The sequence below is a fragment of the Phasianus colchicus genome, chromosome 2 (genome assembly GCF_987193195.1).
Source record: "Phasianus colchicus chromosome 2, bPhaCol1.hap1.1, whole genome shotgun sequence".
Taxonomy (NCBI): Eukaryota; Metazoa; Chordata; class Aves; order Galliformes; family Phasianidae; genus Phasianus; species Phasianus colchicus.
In genome coordinates, this window is record NC_143437.1 from 45,055,909 (window position 1) to 45,076,570 (window position 20,662).

The 20,662-nt window shown below is 39.6% G+C and overlaps 2 protein-coding genes across 10 annotated transcripts in view; one reads left to right on the forward strand and one right to left on the reverse strand.

Annotated features, from left to right (window-relative positions):
* The window catches only part of AGPAT4 (1-acylglycerol-3-phosphate O-acyltransferase 4), a 70,244-nt gene extending 65,755 nt beyond the window's left edge, over positions 1-4,489 (forward strand). For all 4 annotated transcript variants that reach the window (XM_031612668.2, XM_031612689.2, XM_031612683.2 and 1 more), the window contains one exon: positions 1,801-4,489. In XM_031612668.2, the coding sequence (XP_031468528.2) occupies positions 1,801-1,892 (92 nt within the window). In that variant the 3' untranslated portion in view covers positions 1,893-4,489. The remainder of the gene's footprint in view (positions 1-1,800) is intronic.
* Positions 4,490-5,560: 1,071 nt separating this feature from the next.
* The window catches only part of MAP3K4 (mitogen-activated protein kinase kinase kinase 4), a 68,167-nt gene continuing 53,065 nt past the window's right edge, over positions 5,561-20,662 (reverse strand). For 5 of the 6 annotated variants that reach the window (XM_090135542.1, XM_090135541.1, XM_090135539.1 and 2 more), the window contains 10 exons: positions 20,009-20,109; positions 19,309-19,389; positions 18,217-18,408; positions 17,484-17,554; positions 15,671-15,787; positions 14,199-14,358; positions 7,918-8,040; positions 7,273-7,379; positions 6,901-7,080; positions 5,561-6,110 (listed from right to left, as the gene is read on the reverse strand). In XM_090135542.1, the coding sequence (XP_089991668.1) occupies positions 6,090-6,110; positions 6,901-7,080; positions 7,273-7,379; positions 7,918-8,040; positions 14,199-14,358; positions 15,671-15,787; positions 17,484-17,554; positions 18,217-18,408; positions 19,309-19,389; positions 20,009-20,109 (1,153 nt within the window). In that variant the 3' untranslated portion in view covers positions 5,561-6,089. Of the gene's footprint in view, positions 6,111-6,900; positions 7,081-7,272; positions 7,380-7,917; positions 8,041-13,147; positions 13,259-14,198; positions 14,359-15,670; positions 15,788-17,483; positions 17,555-18,216; positions 18,409-19,308; positions 19,390-20,008; positions 20,110-20,662 lie in introns of those variants that run through there. The other variant, XR_016464294.1, reaches the window with a different exon arrangement.

Here is a 20,662-nt window from a genome sequence, read left to right on the forward strand (position 1 = left end):
CCTGCAACAGTAAAGAAGAAATCTGTAGCTTAATAAAACCAAATAGAAAGCGATTCCCTTTTATCCTTTTCCTTCATTTGCAGTTCTGATTTGGCTGACTGAGGCCTGTTTGCTTCAGGAAGTTGTCTTCATATGTGCTGCAACAACATTCTGTAAGGGGAATGTAGTTAGTCTGTTAGTTGCCATGCTGCAGAAGAGATTTTGCACTAATTCTGTGGTCTTTTGTTTTTGGTTTTTTTTTTCGAGTTCTCGTATGTGATACTCTTTGTAGTCACAAAACCATTTTGGAACTGTAGTATCTACAAAATTTGGTAGATATTGATGAGAGCATTCCCTCTGTGAGTAGTAATTTGAAGAGATCATCCTGTGATGTTTGATGAGGTTTTTGAAAACAGTGTAGAAAAGCTTTTGTTTCCAAAGTTGGACTTGTACAAGCACACATGTAGTGCGGAATGCCAAGGCTTTGTCTACTGCAGCGCTAGAACTGGACTCTGTGTATTGAAGAGGCCCCAGCACACAGCTACCCCATACCTGAAGAGCAGTTCCTGTGCTGTTTCTCTCATCCCCGATAGCTCAGTGATGCTCACCTTTATTACCTAATCCTTGGAACTGGGTATTCCTTGGCCATAATTGTGTTTTCAGCCTCTTTTTGAAGTGTAGCCCTCTCACCCAGCTTTGACCCCATCAATTCTCTTCTTACCTTCCCCATCATCAGGTGAGCAGCATCCTACCATGATGGGGATATATTTTTGGGCAAGAACATTGAAATGCTGCCCAGCAGCTGCTGAGGTTAAGGAGAGTATGGGGGGAGTTCAGCTCTGAGAAAGGAGAAGAGACAGGTCAGCATGCATGGATAAGCGCCTGCAGCGCTCCAGCACCTGTCCCTGCTTTGCTTCCACAGGCTTGGCAAATATGAGCAGTCTTTCATTGCACCCTGCCTTCCCCAGGGTGCCAAGACTGCAGGGTGAACTGAGGGTGGAAGGATAGTGGCAGTTTCCGTCAGAGAGCAGAAGAGAAGGAAAAAATCTCAATTGCTGACTTCAGTATTTCTTGGTGTCCAGGCAGCAGCATTCCTGGAACTTTATGAAATCCCCACTGTGCTGTGTGGTTGCTATAACAGTCACTCTTATTTACACTCCATGTCCATCTCCAGATGTGGTTTATACCCCTCTGGTTAAAGTCTTAATGATTTCATGCTTACTATTACATTACCATACCAAACTGCAGGCTCTGTGTTGCTTCCTCCCCTGTCTTCTAGCTCATGTCAAATGTCAAAGACTTCTTTCTTTTTTTGGTTTTTGTGAGTGAAATCTTTCACTTGTCAGAGTTCTTTGTTTCCATTTATGGACTAACAGTGAGCAACAGTGAACTTGCTCAAAGCCAACTCTCTTTCTTCACTGTGTGCTGTATGATGCCCTCCAGACAGTCCTGCTGCACAGGGTTATTCCAGTCAAGGTATTTCTCTTTAAACTTCTGATTATCCACTCAGTCTCTTTCTCCAGCCTGTTGAGGTCCCTCTGACTGGCAGGGCAGCTATCTGACCTAAGTCAAGACATAGGCCACAAAAACAAATGTAAGCTTTTCCAAAATGAAGTAACTGTGGCTAAGTTATCTGACAAATGGGAGTGTGGGTGTAGTACTTCAATGGTGTTAATGCTGTAACACTGTATTACACAGTGCTTTACAGCCATGCTGTAGAGCAGAGGATACTGATTGCCTCTTTAAAATGCTGTGTATGTACAGACCTTCAGCCTCCGCCTCCAAAAAGGCTTTTAACTTTAATTTCTTTCTATTTTGCAGCTTCCGTTGGTGTCAGATGGATGATAGGTGTTACAGAAATTAACAAAGGCTCCACCTATGGCAACAATGACAACAAGCAGAAACAGAAGTAGTATCTTCAGAGACTGCTTCAACCCAAAGGGAACAAATGCAACCTCTGAAAACTCTTAAGTGCATATCATGGTCCTTCAAGTGAGGTCAAAGGAAGGGTAGGATGAGCAATTGCCATGCATATCTGAATTTGCACTTCTGTTATTTTTCTCCTGGGGTTTGGGCTGGATTACGCTCTTGAACGAGGCACTCCTTCGTACACTCTTCCCAACAGGTTTGCATTTGTTTGGTTGGTTTGTTTTCATATAAAGTGTTAAGATTTGAAGAGAAAAAATTCAGTGTGCTGGTATGATGAGACTCTACTTGGAAACTAATTGATGGTTGCTGAGGTACGGGCTTTATCTTGACTTGCTCTAAGGAAGGGATTAATGTCAGATGACTGTTACAAGATGATTAAAACTGATAGCTGTCTAGCTCACATGTTAGCAGTTCAAAAAAACAATAATTTGTCAGTGTTCAAATACAGTACGATGCGCTGCTTGGTGATACCACTATTGCAACTCCACTGAACTGACAGGAGGAGTGCAGTAGAGGTTTTTTTTTTTACATCTAGAATTTATTCTCACAGTGAGCACCACATCAGCCCCAGTCTGACTGGCTAGGGGCCCATTTTGTTGGCTCAGAGCCTTGCAGTGGCATAACCTGGAGCAGAATTTGGGCCTGTGGCCTGAGCAGAGAGCTAAGCTGTCTGTCACATCCTAGGCAATACTTAGCGGTAGAGCTGAAGCTTCTTATTCTTCTGAGAATAAATGCCATTCATAGTTTGGATAATGAAAAATAGGTAACAAATTACTTTCAGCTTTAAACACAAATTCAAATTCTAGGCCTTCCTAACAGCAATGGAAACAGAAAACAGCTGGGTGTGCTGTAACAAAGTAATACAAAGCGTGCATTAAAAGTTACTGCCCTGCACCCATACTGTTGTGAACCTAATTAATCTGTTGTCTGTCTTTTCTGAGCATTACTTTATGTAGTGCCTCTTAACATTGTCTGAGGTAATAATTTAAATTACCTTCTGCTTTTCTTTTCGGAAAAAAAGAAGGAAGTGGGAGAGGGACCTAGGATAGAGGTATGGCTTGCAGTTTTTTATGCCTGTGTGGAGTTTATTGACACCCTTCTGAATTTAACAAAAGTAGGATCAAGTCCCCTGGGAAAACCATGTTTCTCTTAAATCCCCCTTGTACTGATTGCTATAGACGTCCTCCTCTTGGTTTGTTCTTGTGTTGCTCTTTAAAGTAAGAGAGGAACCTTCCAACTGCCATCGGTTAAGGGAACAGAACAACAACTAAATTTAAACCCCAAAGTTATTGATACTGAGCAGTGGGAAGTATTCTTGGCATGTTCAGTGATGTTACGTTTTCTTAAAGTTGTATTTCTAGCAGCTGGTAAAAACCATTTATCTTTTGTTATACTAAAACTGAAGCCAGGAGCAACAGAGGCTAATACAAAAGTGTATGAATCATTCAGAGAAATATGCATTTGCTGTTCTGTACCATCAGATCATCTAGAAAGTAATCCTTTAAATATGCAGTACCTAAAGAGCAGCTGCAGTGGTGCATTTAGCATGTGGCAGTAAGTAATAGCTGTTGAGAGTGAATGCAGTTAGTAAGAAGTACATTATGAAGGAAGAAATAGGCCTTGTGCCTTGTGAGGGTCTGGTTTTGTAGGCTTTTGTCTCTTGTGCATTCCCTGTGCTCTGAAGCATACTGGAGTAAGTTGTGTAATGTGTCATAAAAATAATCATGGACTTAGGTTTATTTCTTTAACATACAAAATATAGCCAGAGCTCAGAGGATGCTGCCATGCTTATAAAGCAAAGCTATCTATCTGTCTCTTAATAAAGCACATGTCCCTCTATGCTGAAATGCTACCATGCACCTGTATTGACTAAAACAATCTTAACAGTGGAAAGCACAATTATACCATGTAGTGTGTACATCTGAAAGACTACAGTATTGCATTAGGTGTGGAAGCTGGCCAGCCCTGAAGACACTGCATGCAATTCTTTGCAAATGGGTGGGAAAGGAAGAGAGAAAACATCTCTTCAAGCTAGCATTTCACTATGGTAGAATGAACCCCATAAATAGGTGAAAGTTCTGAGCAGCAAATACATATTCATGTAATAAAAACCAGCTCTTTTTTTTTCCCCCTTAGTAACGAACAATTGATTTAACATGCTGGTAGAGACCTCTAACATCCCTTCTCAATCTTAGTCCTTTTTTCTGTTATTGCACACAGTACTACTAAATACCAAACACAGAAGTACTTCTCAATGAACATTTAGGATATTTCACACAGGTTTCTCTTGGAGCAGCCATTGTAACAGGCACAGGGCCAAAAATGCCAGTCCTGGATCTAAGTCCCAGCAGACAAGGGCTGCAACACAGTACCCTTCCAGTGTTCACTGGCCGACAGAGAAGGTTTAATGGTATTTGCCAAAGGTAAACTTAGCCCCGGTCACTGTATTAAAAGAATGACATATGTCTGTAGGAATTTGTTTGCCCTTCTTCACCACAAACAACTGTATGGTCTACAACTGCCTTAACAAAAGTAGTCTTACATTTGTTTATACAAAAAAATAAAAATATAAAAAGCTGAAGTGCATTGAATGAGTTTTCTTTTGGTCTGCAGTAACAGCCTCCTCACAGTTGTCATTTTTCTCCTGACTCCTGCAAACCGTTCGCGATTCCTGCTTGTGTTCAAGGACACCTCAGACAAAGGAGGAGACAAACTGCTGAGACAAACTGCCAAAAAGCGAAGAGCACAGCAGGCCAGGGCTGCACCTCAACCTCAGGTATTTTCCTATTCAATTGCTTAGGATGACAAAAGTAGGGGAGACAGGAATAGTTCTTCGCTTAAATTGAACACTGTATTTTTTGAAAGCCTAGATATCCAGCCCTGGTGACCCGCACAGAAGAGGATGGTGCATTTCTGGATTTAAATGTCACTTTCTCAGCAGCTCATTCAGCTGTGTCTCACCTATAATAAACCAGGGATTTCTACATTAAGAAGAGAGAGAGATAGAATATTAAAAGGGAGTTCCCTGCTTAACAACTTATCCAAACATGCACCGAAATTTACAAGTAACAGTTATAAGGTAACTATTTGAAACAGCAAGCCAAACAAAATCATCATACCATCATCTATCTCTTCAAACTGCTAACCTCTTTTATTGTCTCCATTTTTTTGAGATTGATGACTATTCAAAAAAAAAATAAAGGGAGACTGAAGTCTAGGATCAGAAATTGATTTTTAAAATTCTTAACAGTGAGTTCTTGTTTTAGCCAACTACCATACAGGAATGATCTTAACTGATTCTCCTTTTAGACAGCATGACACAAACTGTGGCCATTTTCTGTAGTTCAGGTGTCCACCAAGAAAGTTAATATAGCCCTGGACTCTATCCCTAACATAACAGGTAGGATAAGGAAGTGCATATCATCTTATTTCCTCAGGAGGGAGTGAAGGGAGACCCTTAATTCTGTTATCCCTCGTGCAGTGCAGTATGCTTCTTACATGTCTGTATTTGTCAAGATACTGACTTTAGCAGTGTAAGAGATGCTGATTCCTGTTAGCTCTGCAGCCTTAAGAGTTAAAAATTCAACTTGACAGTTCCCCACATCTATTGTTCCACAGTTACTTTCAGAACAAAAACCCATCACCACCAACTCCTAAAATAAACCATTTATTGAGAAAAAAACTTTTTTTTTAAATTTCATTAATCAGCCTTGTGCATAACAAATCTGAAGCTTGCCAAAAACAAATAAACAAAAAACCAGTAAAAGTTCACAGTCAGTGCACTCAACAAACAGATTTAAAAAACAAGGTCCATAACGCCTGATAACACTACAGCATTTTTCTGAACCTAAAGTGTTCAAAAATACTACATATTAACATTACGGTTCTCAATCAAATGAGAAACAGGAGAAAGAACAAAAAAAGGTATGGTCCATATACAGTAGTAATGGCACTTTCACTGAAACATGCAGCTTCTTTCAACTTGCAGACACTGTCACGTGAGCAACACGTGCCAAGTAAAACATACAGGAGCAGCAGAGAAAGTGACGCTTGTCACTTGTGCAGTCTTCGTGAGTCAACTTTTATACTGTTTCTCAGCACAGTTTTTATGTAAATATTACATACAGTAGTGTTTAAAAGGTATTTTTGCCAGAATAAAAAAGGCCATCGATTGAATAACTTCATTCTTCATCTGTGCAAACCTGTGAAGGGGACATGAGGCAATGAATTTGGTTGTGTCTGTCCTGCAGCAAAAAGATAGCAGTTGTTCAATTTCTTCAGCAACTTTCACTGAACAGAAGGAATAAGCAAGTTTTATTTCTCCCTTGTTATAATGATATAATGCATTACAACTGTTCCTCTCTGACAACTGTTTCCACTGTCACCACAACAATTCATTCTGCCTCTGTGGCAGATGGGGTTTAGCTACAATTAATTACTACTACACCCAAATGGCATTGCTTAAGAATAGGCAAATAACATTCTCAGCTAAAAATCAAACCAAATTCATGCAATAACTGCAGCTTGTTAAAGTAGTGCCAGTTGCCAGGTAAATGGTCGATAACAGTGTGAAATTAAAGGCTGACCCTTTTACTGACGTCCCAAGCATTTGCTCATTTTACTTTCTATGACAGGGGGACTCACTTCATTTCATATGTTTCTGCATATATACTCACTGAAGTGTTAGACACATATATAGCCCTCCAAATCCAATTAACTGCCATGAAGTTTGACAAGTCTTTAACATAAGGGTAATGCACCTCGAGAGCAGCAAAGCGTACTGCATGGTGCCAGGTTCTTGAGGCTGGATGCCTGTGAGCAACAATGCAGGTGCTTCCTCAGTTTTCCACACTTTTTGCTTTCTTTCTGTTGGGCATCAACTTAGTATCAGCCTCCTGCCATGATACAAAGCCCTGTGGCCATGTTACACAGCCAACTGAAGGTGGTTTGATTCCCATCTGCAATCTTTGCAGCCAAAGCTGTGAGACAAACCTTGACAAAAGGATGGTCGAGGAGCTGGCTGGCTGTCCACCTCATCTTTGGGTCACTTTCCAGGCAGTGGCAAAGGAAGTCTTTCCCTTCCGGACTCACTTTGTCAGGAATAGGAGGTTTATGACCCATCCCCACTCTATACATTATCTGGAAGTTGTGCTCATATTCGTGCCAAGGCCTCTGCAACAGGGAACAGAATTGCTAAGTGTAAAGTTTAGTGAGTAACTCACTATGGAACAAAGCATATACTTCTGTCCCCGAGAAGTTAAAAGCCAACCTGATACTTGTGGACTCACAGCTGGGAGTGAGGTCAGAGATTTTAGAGAAACTGCTAAGGACATTTTGTGTTCTGTCAGTAGATGACACACCTACCTTTCCAGTGACCATCTCTATAACAACACAGCCCAGGCTCCAGATGTCCGCTGCACGTCCATGCCCTTCTCCTTTTGCTCTGGTAATTACTTCTGGAGCCATGTATGCTTTGAAACAAGACACACCATGTCATCATTTTATACAGCAGAAGGAACTGAAGTGATTAAGTAGGCAAACCAAATGTTTTTTAATACATCTGAAATGAATTACCACTTTTAGCTTTTCTTGCTAAGTTATGTCATGTGCTGGCTTTGCCGCCTTGTTCTTTGACACATTAGCAGCATAACTGTCTTTCAGTGTGAAAAGCAATAGTGAAAGTACTGGTACAGTATGCACTCTGTTATTTTTGTTTTTTTAAAACAAAGAGATTAAGCAGCCGTCCCCTAAGAACACTACTGTTTCAGTAAGGCCGTAGAGAAAGATAAAATCCCAGAAAGCAAATCTTCAGAACCTTTATAGTTAACCAGACAAATAACATTTTATCTTTCCAGTTACATTTACTGACTTTTTTTGGCTAAAGGATGTAGCACATCTAACTAGTGAAGCTTAAACCAAATTTCCCTGAGCCATACTGCTTTATTTTTGACAGAGGTATCTTCTTTTATGGTAACTAGCCAAGTTTCTGCCTCACACATGCTTCCTTACCTGCAGTACCCAATGTACTGTTCACTTCTCCAGGCATTGTCTGAGTGTTGTTCTTCAGTTTTACTGAGCAGCCAAAGTCACCCAGTTTAATCAGTCCAGATGAGGTAAGAAAGATGTTGGCTCCTATGAAACACGAAGAGAAACAGTAACAATTGTTAAACCAGTGCTGAACTGAGGCAGGAGGACTTCCCAACATGATATAGTACTTGAAGAAGTTGCACTGTAGGTAATAGCTGAATTCACGCTTCTAGAATTGTACCAGTGGATTAAGTGTGGAATTTGATAGCATTAGAGATGTTCGCCAAAGCCACCTACACCAGTCCGTGGAGTTTCAGTTAACACTAAACATCATGGAACTTTGAAACAAGAAAAGTTTAAAGTATAAAACACTACAGCAGGTTTTCCTCACGTATGTTTCACTATGAGAAAACACTCCTCCAGAAATTCATGAATGTCAGTGCTTATCCTTGTGAGTGTTGCATCACGAAAAAACACTCAGTGGCAGAGACCATTGATGCATTCCTCCCAGTGTCTATCTTTTCAGTTCTGCTGAGTCAAGACATGATACATTTGTGTCATCACGACACATGAGCTTATAGCATTTATTCCACCTACCACCAAATGCCCAGTCCTTTTTAACTTTTTTTACAGACTGATTTCTGGAGGAGGGCTACCATTACAATATCTGGCTACAATGCTAGCTTACACAACAAAATTTCCCCTAGCATAGTTGAAATTCTCCAAGAGAAATCTGTGGTTGGCTTGAGGTCACTTGCTCTCCATGACACTGCAAAAATAAGCCGAGTGCTTTTAATAAACAGGTTTTTTCTCATCCAGCATCCTGCCTTGCTGACAGACAAGAGAAAACAGTGCAGAAGCAGCTCCCTGTACAGGTCAGGCCAATCCTGCAAGTACCCCAATGAAACCACAAGTAGTTTGCAAGTCACCTGACAGAAGTGCAGCTCGAGCTTTGAGTTCTCTTCAGGAAAGATTAATAGTATGCACAGACCACAACTGCCTGCACGGCTTCATTACACAGAGCCTTTTCCCATGTCATTGAAGATTCTTTTTAAAAGATTCTTTTTAAAAGCTCTTCTGAATATAATCTTCCAAAAGAAGTTTCTCACTTCTGTTCCACCTTTGGGTCAGTTCCACAAGGGTCAGTGTGGGAATCGTTGGCTGCTCCTCCTTTCTATTATGTATGTTCTCTTACTTAATGACTTACTGAATGCCCAGCTAGTGTGGCTGTGCACCTCCAAAATCTGAATGGAAAATAAAGAGTCCTTACAGAGCTCAAGTCAAAAAAAGGCAGCGCAGGTCAATGACGCCCCAAGCTCCCGATTTCTCAAAGGATTCCCCTTACAATTCTGAGACTGCTTGATAACTAAAGCAAAACATATTCAGTCCAAGAGGCGTTTCAGGCATTAAAAGGAGGAGAAACAACAGAATTTGTTAACAGAAATAAATTCTAACCTTTGCTTACCATAGGAGAATTAACTTTCAGTAAATACTACTCTTCCAGTCCCAGCATTCAGGTGCCCGCACAAACTCAAGATCAGAATCCTTTCTGCTGGCAAACTACAAAACTCAGCCAGGCACCCGCATGGGTCCCTCCCAGCCCAAACCATTCTATGATTCTACATCAGTGTGGGCCCTGCAGTCAGGAGCGCACACACACAACACACACACAGAGCAGCCCTCAGCTCGTTGAATAAAACAGAAACCTGCAATAGCACTACAAGAAGGCAGCTCAATGCGACTCCAAATACACGCACTGCACTGCAATAGGTGAGTGACCGTTAGGGATACCAGCAGGTTTTTCCTTCAAACAACTGCCCACTGCTTTTTGAATGATTTGTCACATAGCCAGTGGTACAGTAAGCCCACACAGAAAGCACAGGAATATTGGCCATCACTAGCAAGTACTTTACAAGAATGTTTCCGAAACAACACTCTGGTTCCTCAAGAAAGTAGCATGCAAATAGCACAAAAGGCTACAAAGAAGGTTCTGAAGCTACTCAAGTGGGTGCAAAGGGCTTGAGCTGAAGTCCAGTATCTCTCTTCTGACTGAATATGAAGTTACTCTGATAACTTGGTTTAATGCAGTTTAGAAACTACATATAAAGTCTTTCAGATCCTTGAAAAAACAAGAAAAATAATGGCACTTTTCTAGCAGAAATGTTACTGCAAAAGCTCCTATCAGCCCTCCTCCTGAAAACATCCGGAACTGTCAAATGCAACCAAACCTAAATTTCAAAATTTCACCAGGAAGAAAAAGAGAGAACTTAAAGACTCGCATTGCTGACATTTTCTGGGTGCTGAATGAGTCCTCCACTGATGTGCTGTGTGCCGGAGCCTCAAAGCTCTGGTCTGTGCTTTGGAGAACAAGACAAAGCTCTAGAAGGAGTTTTAAAACAGGATCTCATTAGGTAGCTGACACCTGCACAGAACCCAGCAGGACCTGGGTAAGAGAGCAGGAGATGGAAGAGCAGTACTTTGAAGATGAATGATCCTTTTTAACCTTTACAGTCAATGTGATTGGAAACTTAACAAAATTCCTACCATATCTGCGTAGTTAATGAGCAAAGTAAATTAAAACCAGAGATCCTGGCTAAAACAATAAAAAGGGTCAAGACCCCTACCCGTTCCCTCTCTCCTACATATGCGCTATCAAAAAGTAGCTCCATTGTACTTAGTGAAGGAAGCAGCACAGCTCTGGAAAATACCACTGCCATTTACACCACAAGACCTTTCTGGCAAACTGCAAGCAGAGCAAACACCAGAAGTGGTTCTCTTGCTAGAACAAACAGCTGTGACCCAAAGCATTTAAACTCAAGTTTAGAGGATCAGTCCCAGATTAAACACAGTGAAAACTGACACTAGTGTGATATTCCAGAGGTGCTGGTCTCATACTGAAAGCCCAAACAGCGGCACTGAAATCCCCATGACTAATGTGGCGTAATTTCACCGAGAGGTGAAATCATAGCCACTCCTCAGCAGTACTTTAGCAGCAAAACAGTCACATTCATTTAAGAAACAACTCGCTTCAGGCCAAATGCTACCCTTTGATGAGAAAATCAGCTTTATCATCCTCTTCTCCACACTCATAAAAAGCATGAAATGCCCACAGTCTCCTGTTGAATACCTTTCTGCCTCTTGTTGAATGACCTTCCTTCCCTCTGCTCATCACAAAGAGATGAAGGCAGGAATAGCAAAAATTCTGAGAGAGCTAACAGAAGAGTTAACAAGAGTACAATAACACTTTGATGAAGACTTCATGGCCTGAAGCGTCTCATTCACAGGTTTCTGATTTACTGAAGTTTCAGATACAATGCCTTCATTTTCTGTATTCAGGCTGAAAATACAATCTGAGCACTCTAAGTAATATGCCCCAGTCTCCCAAAGAGAGGGCACCAGGCATGACCTTACGATTAACTTTTCTCAATTCAGCACTTGTGAGACCACACTTGGAGTTTTGCGGCTGCTCAATACAAGGCAGATGTCGACAGACTGCATCAAGCCCAGCTCAGGGTCATCAAGACAGTCAGAGGGCTGCTATGCATGATGAAGAAAGGCTGAGAGATGGGTTTGTTTAGCGTGAGGGAGAGAAGGCTGGAAAGTGTGTAGAGAGAGGGAAATTATTGCTGTTTTCAACTTCAGCAGTATCAGCACGTTACAACAGTAACAAAATTTTCCTCAAAGACACAGAGTGGAATGGTACAGGGTAATGGACACCAACAAAGCATCTGCAAATTTCAGGGAGGTATTAGGAAAAGGTTTTTTATAATGGGGACAGTTGGTCACTGGGATGGGACCCAGGAAAGAAGGAATTCCCATCCCTGGAGATATTCGTCACTCAAACAGACACGGTCTTGAGCAATCTCATCTAACTTGCCATTGGATCTGATACTGAGGCAGGCCCTGCTTTGAGCAGACGGCTCAGCCAGAGATGTCCAGAGATTCTCTTCAGCATTAAACATTCCATCATTATCATTCTGAGGTACTGCTTCCTTGCAAAAAGATAAGTAATTATAACCGAGGAAATCTGGACTTAGCCAGAGAGATTAAAATCCAGTAGGCAGGATGAAGTATAAGCATCCAAAAAGACCAACTCACATACCACATACAGGCACCAGCTACTTTGTACATAGATGCAGACTAATAAAAAGCAGTGCCCAGTCTGCAACCAATACTAATCTCAGCGTCTCTGACAACCAGTCTGAAAATGGGTTCACCATGGCTGTGTCTTGCTGCATCTTTTACACTCACAGAATTGGATGCCATAACAGCATCTGAAAGGCAACGGTGGCACCAATGGACACTACTAACCTAATGACTGAATTTCTGAGCACCAGGCACTTGCCAATGTCAATTGCGGGATATGATGAACCAATTTTTAAGAGTAATTATTTGTCTGATGCTGAAAGAAACAGATCCACAGTGATATTTGGCAAACTGGCCATGAGAGATCTACTGTGATCTGTCAGTGAGATTCCCATAGAAAAGCAGTTTTAATACAGACTGAATAACAAATCATTCTTTCCTATGAGAAAAATAAGAGTAATGGACTGTAAGTGTAAATCTTCTGGCATTATGCTAAAAGTAAAAACAGAGTTTTCTTTACTGCTGTTGTCTGAGAACCTGAGCATAAAAAGAGATGAAGCAAGAGGCTTGCCACGTAACCATAAGGCAGCCTTTATAGAAAAACCTTCTCTGCAGTCTGCCTTCAAATTCTGCCACTAAGATTAGAGAAAGTCTGTACGCAGTTCTACAGAGGGTCACTTCTGACAGCTGTTACTACTCTCAAGGAATGCCCCAACGTTTGGTATGAGGAACCTGTTGCAACATTAATGCCTTGGATAATGTAGCCTTACTGTTCTGTTAAACAGCTCTTCTCTCTTCAGTGCATTTCTCTGATGAGAGGAAGACCTAATTGGAAACATATCCAGAAATCAGCAACGACACAGAGGAGCACAAAAGAAATCCCTATCAGTTAGCCTTGAATTTGGATCGCAAACTTCCAGGAGAGTGCAATCCAGCACTCCATGGATAACATGGATATGGAATGGGCAAGTAAAGGATAAGGAAGGTACTGTGTAACGCACAGAGGGAAATTCACAATTGCAGAGAAATCTTTGGTCAGGAAGGAAAAGGCAAGACTGCTGGGAATGGGTGTGAAGGAAAGTGTTTTCTAGGAAAAAAAGCCAAAACTGACTAAAGAGTGGCCTACCTGGTGGGAGGCCTCTGGATCGTAGATAGTTCTTTTCCCAAATGAGAAGCACGAGGCCAAAGGACCAAGAGCAACTGGGAACCTCCTACACTGCTGCGATGGTTCAAAACCCTGTGAGCAAGAGGGACATAGAAACCCCGCATCGTTGGGTTGCACTACTACCTTGTCATAAAATGAACATTCACGGGGCACATTGTGTGCACTGTTCCCCTAATTTCTGTTAAGTTGCTGCCAGAGGTGAGCAAAATATGTCAAACTAACCAAAAACAAGAGAACTAAACATGGAGGATGTTCTCAGAAGGTTCAGGAAAAGAAAAACGAATGTGAAACGCAGACTGACACCGGGTATCTTAAGCAAATACCAAAACTATCGCCCCTTCAGTTACTGTAGTTCCATTCTGCTCACTTTGTAAGCAAAACCTGAGAGTCAGGCACGAGTAGATACGTGTATGGAAAAAAAAAAAAAAAAAAAAAAAAGCCATGATACATAGTTTTACCATATCCATTAAATTTCTTTTAACAAAGCTTTCAGTATTGTGTTTAATCAACCATTTATCTGAAAGAGTAAAACTCTTCTGCAGTATGGGAATTTATAGAAAAAGTTCTGCTGGACCACTCTAGCATAGTACACTGCTTATCAGCTCCCAGAAAATGCCACAGTTTCTTGCACAGCTGAGAAGAAAAACAGCATTACATAACTCAGTAATGATAGAAATACAAGGACCAAAATTTGAGTTTGGAAGAATCCGCAACAATCCTCACCACCTCTACAAAAACCACACGAATGATGGGCAGAAGTTACGACCTCACAATGCCATCTGTGAATGATTTTTGTTTTTTTTTTGTTTTTTTTTTAACGCTCTGTGCTTAAAAAGGAACATTTAAGTAGCCAACTCATAAACTGGAAACTGAAAAACACGTGAAAGACTTTTTACTCAACTTTTGTATAGATTAATGTGTGCTATATCTCAAAAAAGCCTCGTCCCGTCTTCCTCTCCCCCCGCTTTCTTCTACAACACCAAACCAACATTACCTTTTTGGTTCACATTACCTTTAATGTCCCGATGTACGATACCATGTTCATGTAGTACATTGATAGCAATTGTGATCTGCTTTGTGTAGAGCCTAATGACATGCTCCTGAAGGCCCAGCTTTGATACCTCTTCCAGAGTGCCCTCATCACAGTACTCCATGAAGATGTACATCTCCTCCTGTGGTGGGAATCAAACCAAATGTCACTGATTTTAATTTTCTTTAACTGCTGAATTAGAACTAAGTTTTCCTTCTGTCCTTAGCTGTCTACAAAAGGGCAAGTTTTACCGGAAGTACCTCTGACCACAGAATATCTAACAGATCATCTCCTCAAAACTCCATTTTCTTGGGCATGCTTCACCCTAACATTCATTTTCACAGCTCTGGAAAATCTCTTTCCACATCTGTCTGTGTCATTTGTATGCAACTGATACTATGTGGTGGTATAACATGGAAATCTTGCAGTGGGAATCTCACAGGCACATTAAGCAGAAATACAAAAAGGCCCTTTGCATATTTAGCAGGAAGTTAGAGATATTTTTTCCCCAGTTCTGCACTAACATGTGTTGATTGTCTCAGAAAGCAAGGTTTCTGTTGCTGTTTCTTCCTCAAATAAGCATGCCAATTCGAACTCACTTTAAGGAAAACTTTGGTACTTGTTCCCTTTCTATCTCTCTCCAAGCCCATTTTGGAACTTTCAGCCAAATGCAACCAGATTTAAAACAAAAAGATGGCAAAGATGCTGAACTCATAGTACTTGCCTGAGAAACTAACGACCCAGTGGCACAGACACCCAAAGTTGTGTCCCAAAGTAAATAAATGCAGAGAGAAAACAGCCTTTGTCCCTTTCCAAAACAGCAAAGAGGAGGCAATCAAAACATCCATTTTGATCAAGTCTGTCAAACACACACAGTTTTCCAGCTTGACACTCAGTATCCTGCTTCCTAGCAGGGAACAGGTGGAGATACAGGAAAGAGCTGAGACTTGGAAGGGGGGAAAGGCATACAGAAATCAGAGAGTAAGAAAAAGTCAGGTATCTGAACACGCAGCTGTGGGATCCAACTCTTCAAGACAACCAGATTTCTGCTGCTCAGATAAGAAAACATTGCTGCTAACAGTGACAAGTTTTAGGCTGAATCTCTAGTCTTAACCCACAAAAGTTACCAAAAAGTACATAACAGTTTGCACTTGGAGCAGTCAAACAGAGCCACAGCACCAAATAGCTGCAGCATCACTCACTCTACTCACTTACTGTGAATTGTCTGTTTATGAATCAGTTCCAGCACATTTCTGCAAACTACATTTTAGAGAGATCTTAATATTCATGGGCAGAAAGAGACTACAATGCAGTTCACAGAGGCATCCAGACAATTAAAAGTTAAACAAGAATGATATGAAGTAAAACCTCCAATGAACCAAAGCTTCTTAAAATTTTCTCAGCCCTATATGCAACCCTCCTCCTCTCTCCCAACATGATTGATATTTTCTTACCCTGTGGAGCTCCACACCAAAATACCGAACAAGATTAGGATGTTTGATGCCTTCAAAAATCTTCAGTTCATCAGCTGTTTCTTTGATGGTTTTGTGATCATTAGGTTGAAATCTTATCTGCAAGAAACATTTTTCATTATTTTACTGCTATTAAGTATCAAACTGTTAAAGAACAATAACAAGAAAAAAATATAAAAATCAAGAAAGCGGCTAAAAGTTGGATTTTTTTCTGCAATACAGTACAATCACAGAAGTTCCAAAATTCCATCTCCATTTACAAGTAAAAAAGCTGAAACTTAGATGTTACACATGTATGCACATGTGTGTATCTCTGCAGAGCTCGCCTTCAAACTTAAATGTGGTGGTACAAGCAGTGACAGCTATCTTTCAAGAAAGAATAACTGCCAGGTATTTCATCAGTGGTGATTTAGGGATTTGTTTTGAGGGGTTTCTTTACTGAGAATGAGGCAGCTGCAAGGAAAAGGTGGGGCATGAAACAAAAACAACTAGAAAGCTTTGATTAAAGACACAGTTTTCATTAGTTCTCCTACAATGTGCTGAGAGGGGAAAAAAAAAATCAGCAATTATCTGCAAAACTGATTTAAGGCTCCCACTCAGACAAAAATAAGCAAAATCCTCAGGAAGTTATGGGAAATCCTATATTTTACTATTGTGGTAGAATGCAGAGATTTCATTAATTGTGTACAAGACAACCAATAAAAAAAAGTATTTTTTTTAAACAAGGACATTACAATTGTTTTGTTCTCTACAACAATTCCTATTACAGTTCATGCAAATGGCATTCAAGTATTTCATGTACTCCAACTCTCCAATGTCACAACGCTGTGCATTTGCAGTAAACCTTCTTCATTATTATTTGTAGAGATATTGATGATTCTATGGTTAAGACAACTGTATTTTGTATTTCAAGAAGTATGAAGAAGTGGAGCACTATCTGATAGGGGGGAAATGTCACTTCAAACCTTTAAAGCTGGTATTAGTCAGTGTGTGACTACAGCACAAAAGTAGTTAAGCACAAGCCCACCTTTTCTTTTTCATGCTTTTGTGAGCTCATATACATATCATATGTGGAAGAACTGGCACATAAAAATTTAACTGCCCAAGCACCAAATGGCTGCCATGGTAACTGCTGTGAACACTTGATGGTTGTCATTTTATAAGGATATGGAAATGCAGTAAAACTAAACAGTATACATATTTTTAAAAACAAAGTATTGGAGGGGAGAAGGATCTCTACACCTACACAGCTTTACTTGCTTCTGTAATGAAAATCAGGTTTTCTGTAACTGACAGGTTAATCAACAGCTTTGTGACTCACCCTAGCTCACCTAATATACAGGAGAAGCTGAAAAACATCTGAAGTGATACTTCCTATCTTTTTATCTAAGAAATGAAGAAAGAGTAAATCAAATGTGAAATACTGTAAAGTAAGACAAATTTGTGCATCGTTTCTACTACACAGAAAACTCTTTCAAAAATAATTTAAGATCTCTTCATGAGAGTTTACACATATTAAGGAAGTATTCATTCAATATTCATTCTGGAATTATCCATATCCTTTTTACATACATTTAAGTTCAAACTTATACACTGAAAGAAAAGGCTTAAGGAACATAAGGAAGAACAAGCAACAAATAGAAATTGTGGTCATATGAAGAAACAATTTGTCTTCCCATCCTTTTTGAGCTAGCTAACAACCATGTTCAGAAGACCTTACTGCCCTACAGCTCATGTATATCTGGTTTGAAAAAAAGGCAAGAGCAACCATGATTCTCCCATACTGAATACTCACTTCTTTCATAGCCATCAGCTCTCCAGTGTCAACACTAATACAGGTGTATACCTTCCCATATTGGCCTTCACCTGCAGTTGAAGTAAGACAGATGAGTTACACTACATTGAATAACAGTGCAATAATACAACTGAACTCACCTAGCCAAAGTCATTCAGCTGTATTTTCATTTAAAATTTCAAGTAACTTTTAACCTGTAGCACCTAATAAAATATCAATAGTCCTCGATTCAATGCCATGATAAAAAGTGAAAGCAACTTAACAGGCTGATCTGAAAGAAAACCACTCGAGTGTGAGGATTTTCCTACAAATCCTGAACCAGAGAGGAAATAATAGTCATATGTGGGAAGCAACAACAATGTTGGTGAATGAAACAAATCCCAAAGATTGTGCTCATTTCCACTCATGTTTGAGGTTCTTCCAAAAGCAAAACTCAACAAATCTTTTATAGAGTTTAACATGTGCAGGATTTGCAGGATCATACATAAGTAATCATCCTGACCAAATCTTTTTACTCTTTTGCTTCTTATTATTTGGGCAGGGAAAACTACACTCAACTTCTACACAAAGGAAATCCCAGCTGTAACTGTATTTTGTATTTCAAGATCTTGATTTCAGTGATGCTGGTATTACCTACACAAAGATGAAAGATCTCAAAAGACGGTCCCAGACTGTCTTCAAAAAATTAATCTTTTTTTTTCCAGTCTGACAAATGAACATTTAACAAACTTACCAATTTTGTTTCCTCTTTGCCACTTGAAAGTCACTTTTCTCAAACCTACATGCATGACATTATCATAAGATTTTGGTGTGTCACAAACTTGGCCAATGATATTCTTCCTCCTCATCTCTCTGTATCTCCTTTCTTCAAACAACTGAACAGACTTTTGAACAGCTTCAATTGGTGCTTGTTTGGAAACAGTGTCTAAAAAAGAAGAGCGATTAACAATTTCTGTGACCAAGAAATACTGTCTGTTTTTATATTTTATTTTGTTATCTTTTGATATCATATCAAGGGACTTGACCTACAAGATAACTATTTTGTGCATCAAATTTCAGAAGTTGCAAAAGGATAAAGCATTTTAGAAGTCACATATGAATCAAATATGAAACTAAAGGAAAATAAGAATACTAGTTATTTACTACTCGTCTTTTAATTGATTAAAGAAAGTTAAATTTTTGAAATGCAAAGATTTTTTCTTTTTTTTTAACCACAGGTTTTTTAACCACAGGTAGATAATGGAAATGTGTTAGGATCACTAAGGACAGAAAGGCAGTTAAGTTTTTTACTGTAATGAATTGTTATTACAGATATTTAGAGGTATTATGTAACTCCAGATTTGAAGTCTTATCATGAAACTGAATCCTAGCCAGTGAAGCTAAAAAACATTTCAATAAAGCAATCATGTATACACTCCTTGTTAAAAAGAAAAATTACACATCTGTCTAGTTTAACCTTTTTTCTAACAGCTTCCAAAAGATGGAGATACTGAAATATCCCTGTATTCTTCTGCCTATAATTACTACCAGTTTTTAATCCTTGTCTTATCTACAGTAGATAGTAAGAGCAGTTCCTTTGCAGCATTCTTTTAGAAACTTTGTTTGCTCCTCACTCTTCTTTTCCTTCCAGTTTAAACCAATTCCATTTAGTCAGTGTTTATGTTCCAAATGAAAAATAAGCCTTCTAGATTTCTGAGAAAATAAAAACTCCCCTTTATGGGAAACAAGGCTGTGAAAACCTTTTCAAATGAGCATTAAAACTGAGCATTAAAACACAGCAATTAGCTTAGGATGTGCTACACTGCAGTGACTCCTAGACTCCTACCTTTGGTCTGGTTGATTAAGGTTCTGAGCTCCCAACTCCGCCGGGATGAGCCACTTGAATCTCCTTTTGGATATGATGGTTCTAGAGAAATAATACTGTCAGCATAAAAGTGGCTTTATCTCATATTAAGGATTATGCAGTCATATGCAGCAGAAACTGAAATCTTACATATCAAGACTAATACACCCTACAAGTATATAAAGCAGTATAAGTTTCCAAATTAAAAAATGATTTCTGTTTAAAAAACAAGTCATGAGAGTCACGGTTTAGCAGGCAATACCGGTGGCATGTGGGTGGTTGGATTAGATTATATCTTAGAGGTCTTTTCCAATCTTAACCTTAATAATTCTGTGATTCTATGAAAGCTATTCTGAAAAGAGCTATAATTTATACAGGAAAAGAGCTCTCTTTCAGCAACTGAGGAATCATTGCAAGTCAGGGCATGGAGAATCACATGTGGGATATAACTCAGCAGGAAAGTAAACTTCTAAACTTCCTCAGAAAAAAAAAGCAAGAGTATAGTTACATCTGAAAACAAAAAGAACTTAAAAGTATAACCCTGGAAGTTAAAAATCAAAGTCTGAATGGGAAAGGTGAAAAAAAAATTGAGAGGGTTAAGAACTGGGAACAGATAAAAATACGTTAATGACATAAGCATCATTATCACGTTCAGGTAACAATCTAATATTGTGACAATCACCTTCTCGCTCCTCAGTGGGACTGGAGTGACGACTAAGGGATCTGAACTGCAACTCGGCCGCTATTGAAGCCAGTCGATCATTTTCAGGGACACTGGAACCCCTGTTAAATAGAGCCATCATACTAATTAAATTGCACTAAATAGCTACTAATGACAATTTAACTGAAGTTTGAAAGAGGAAAAAAAAAAGCTATGAAGCCTAGGACACGAACCATGAAAGAAAAACTGATGCTGAGATGCAAATGAAAAAACCCTCAGCTATTTTTTCCCCAAAATGAAGACTTTTTTATATAATTTTCACTATGCCACTATCTATGATAAAAACCTCCAACTTTTAAAGCATTAACTATGTGAAACCATTGTTGGTCATAACAGACTCTTCTGCTGATACGTAACACACTAACAGAACAGTTGCTGCAGGACATGGCTGGTGCCAGATATGGATATAGAGTCAGAAGTGATTCAGCTTGGTGACAACCTGAGCCACGTTATCAGATGAAGAATGGTAACTTAATTCATATGCTTCCAGAGCATGACAAGTACAAAGTCAAAGCCCATAATCACTAAATAAGAATCAGCAGGTAGAGGCACAATTCAGCAGAAAGGACACACAGTGTTAAATTACCCGTAGTCCAGGCCCTACCTTGTCCAAAA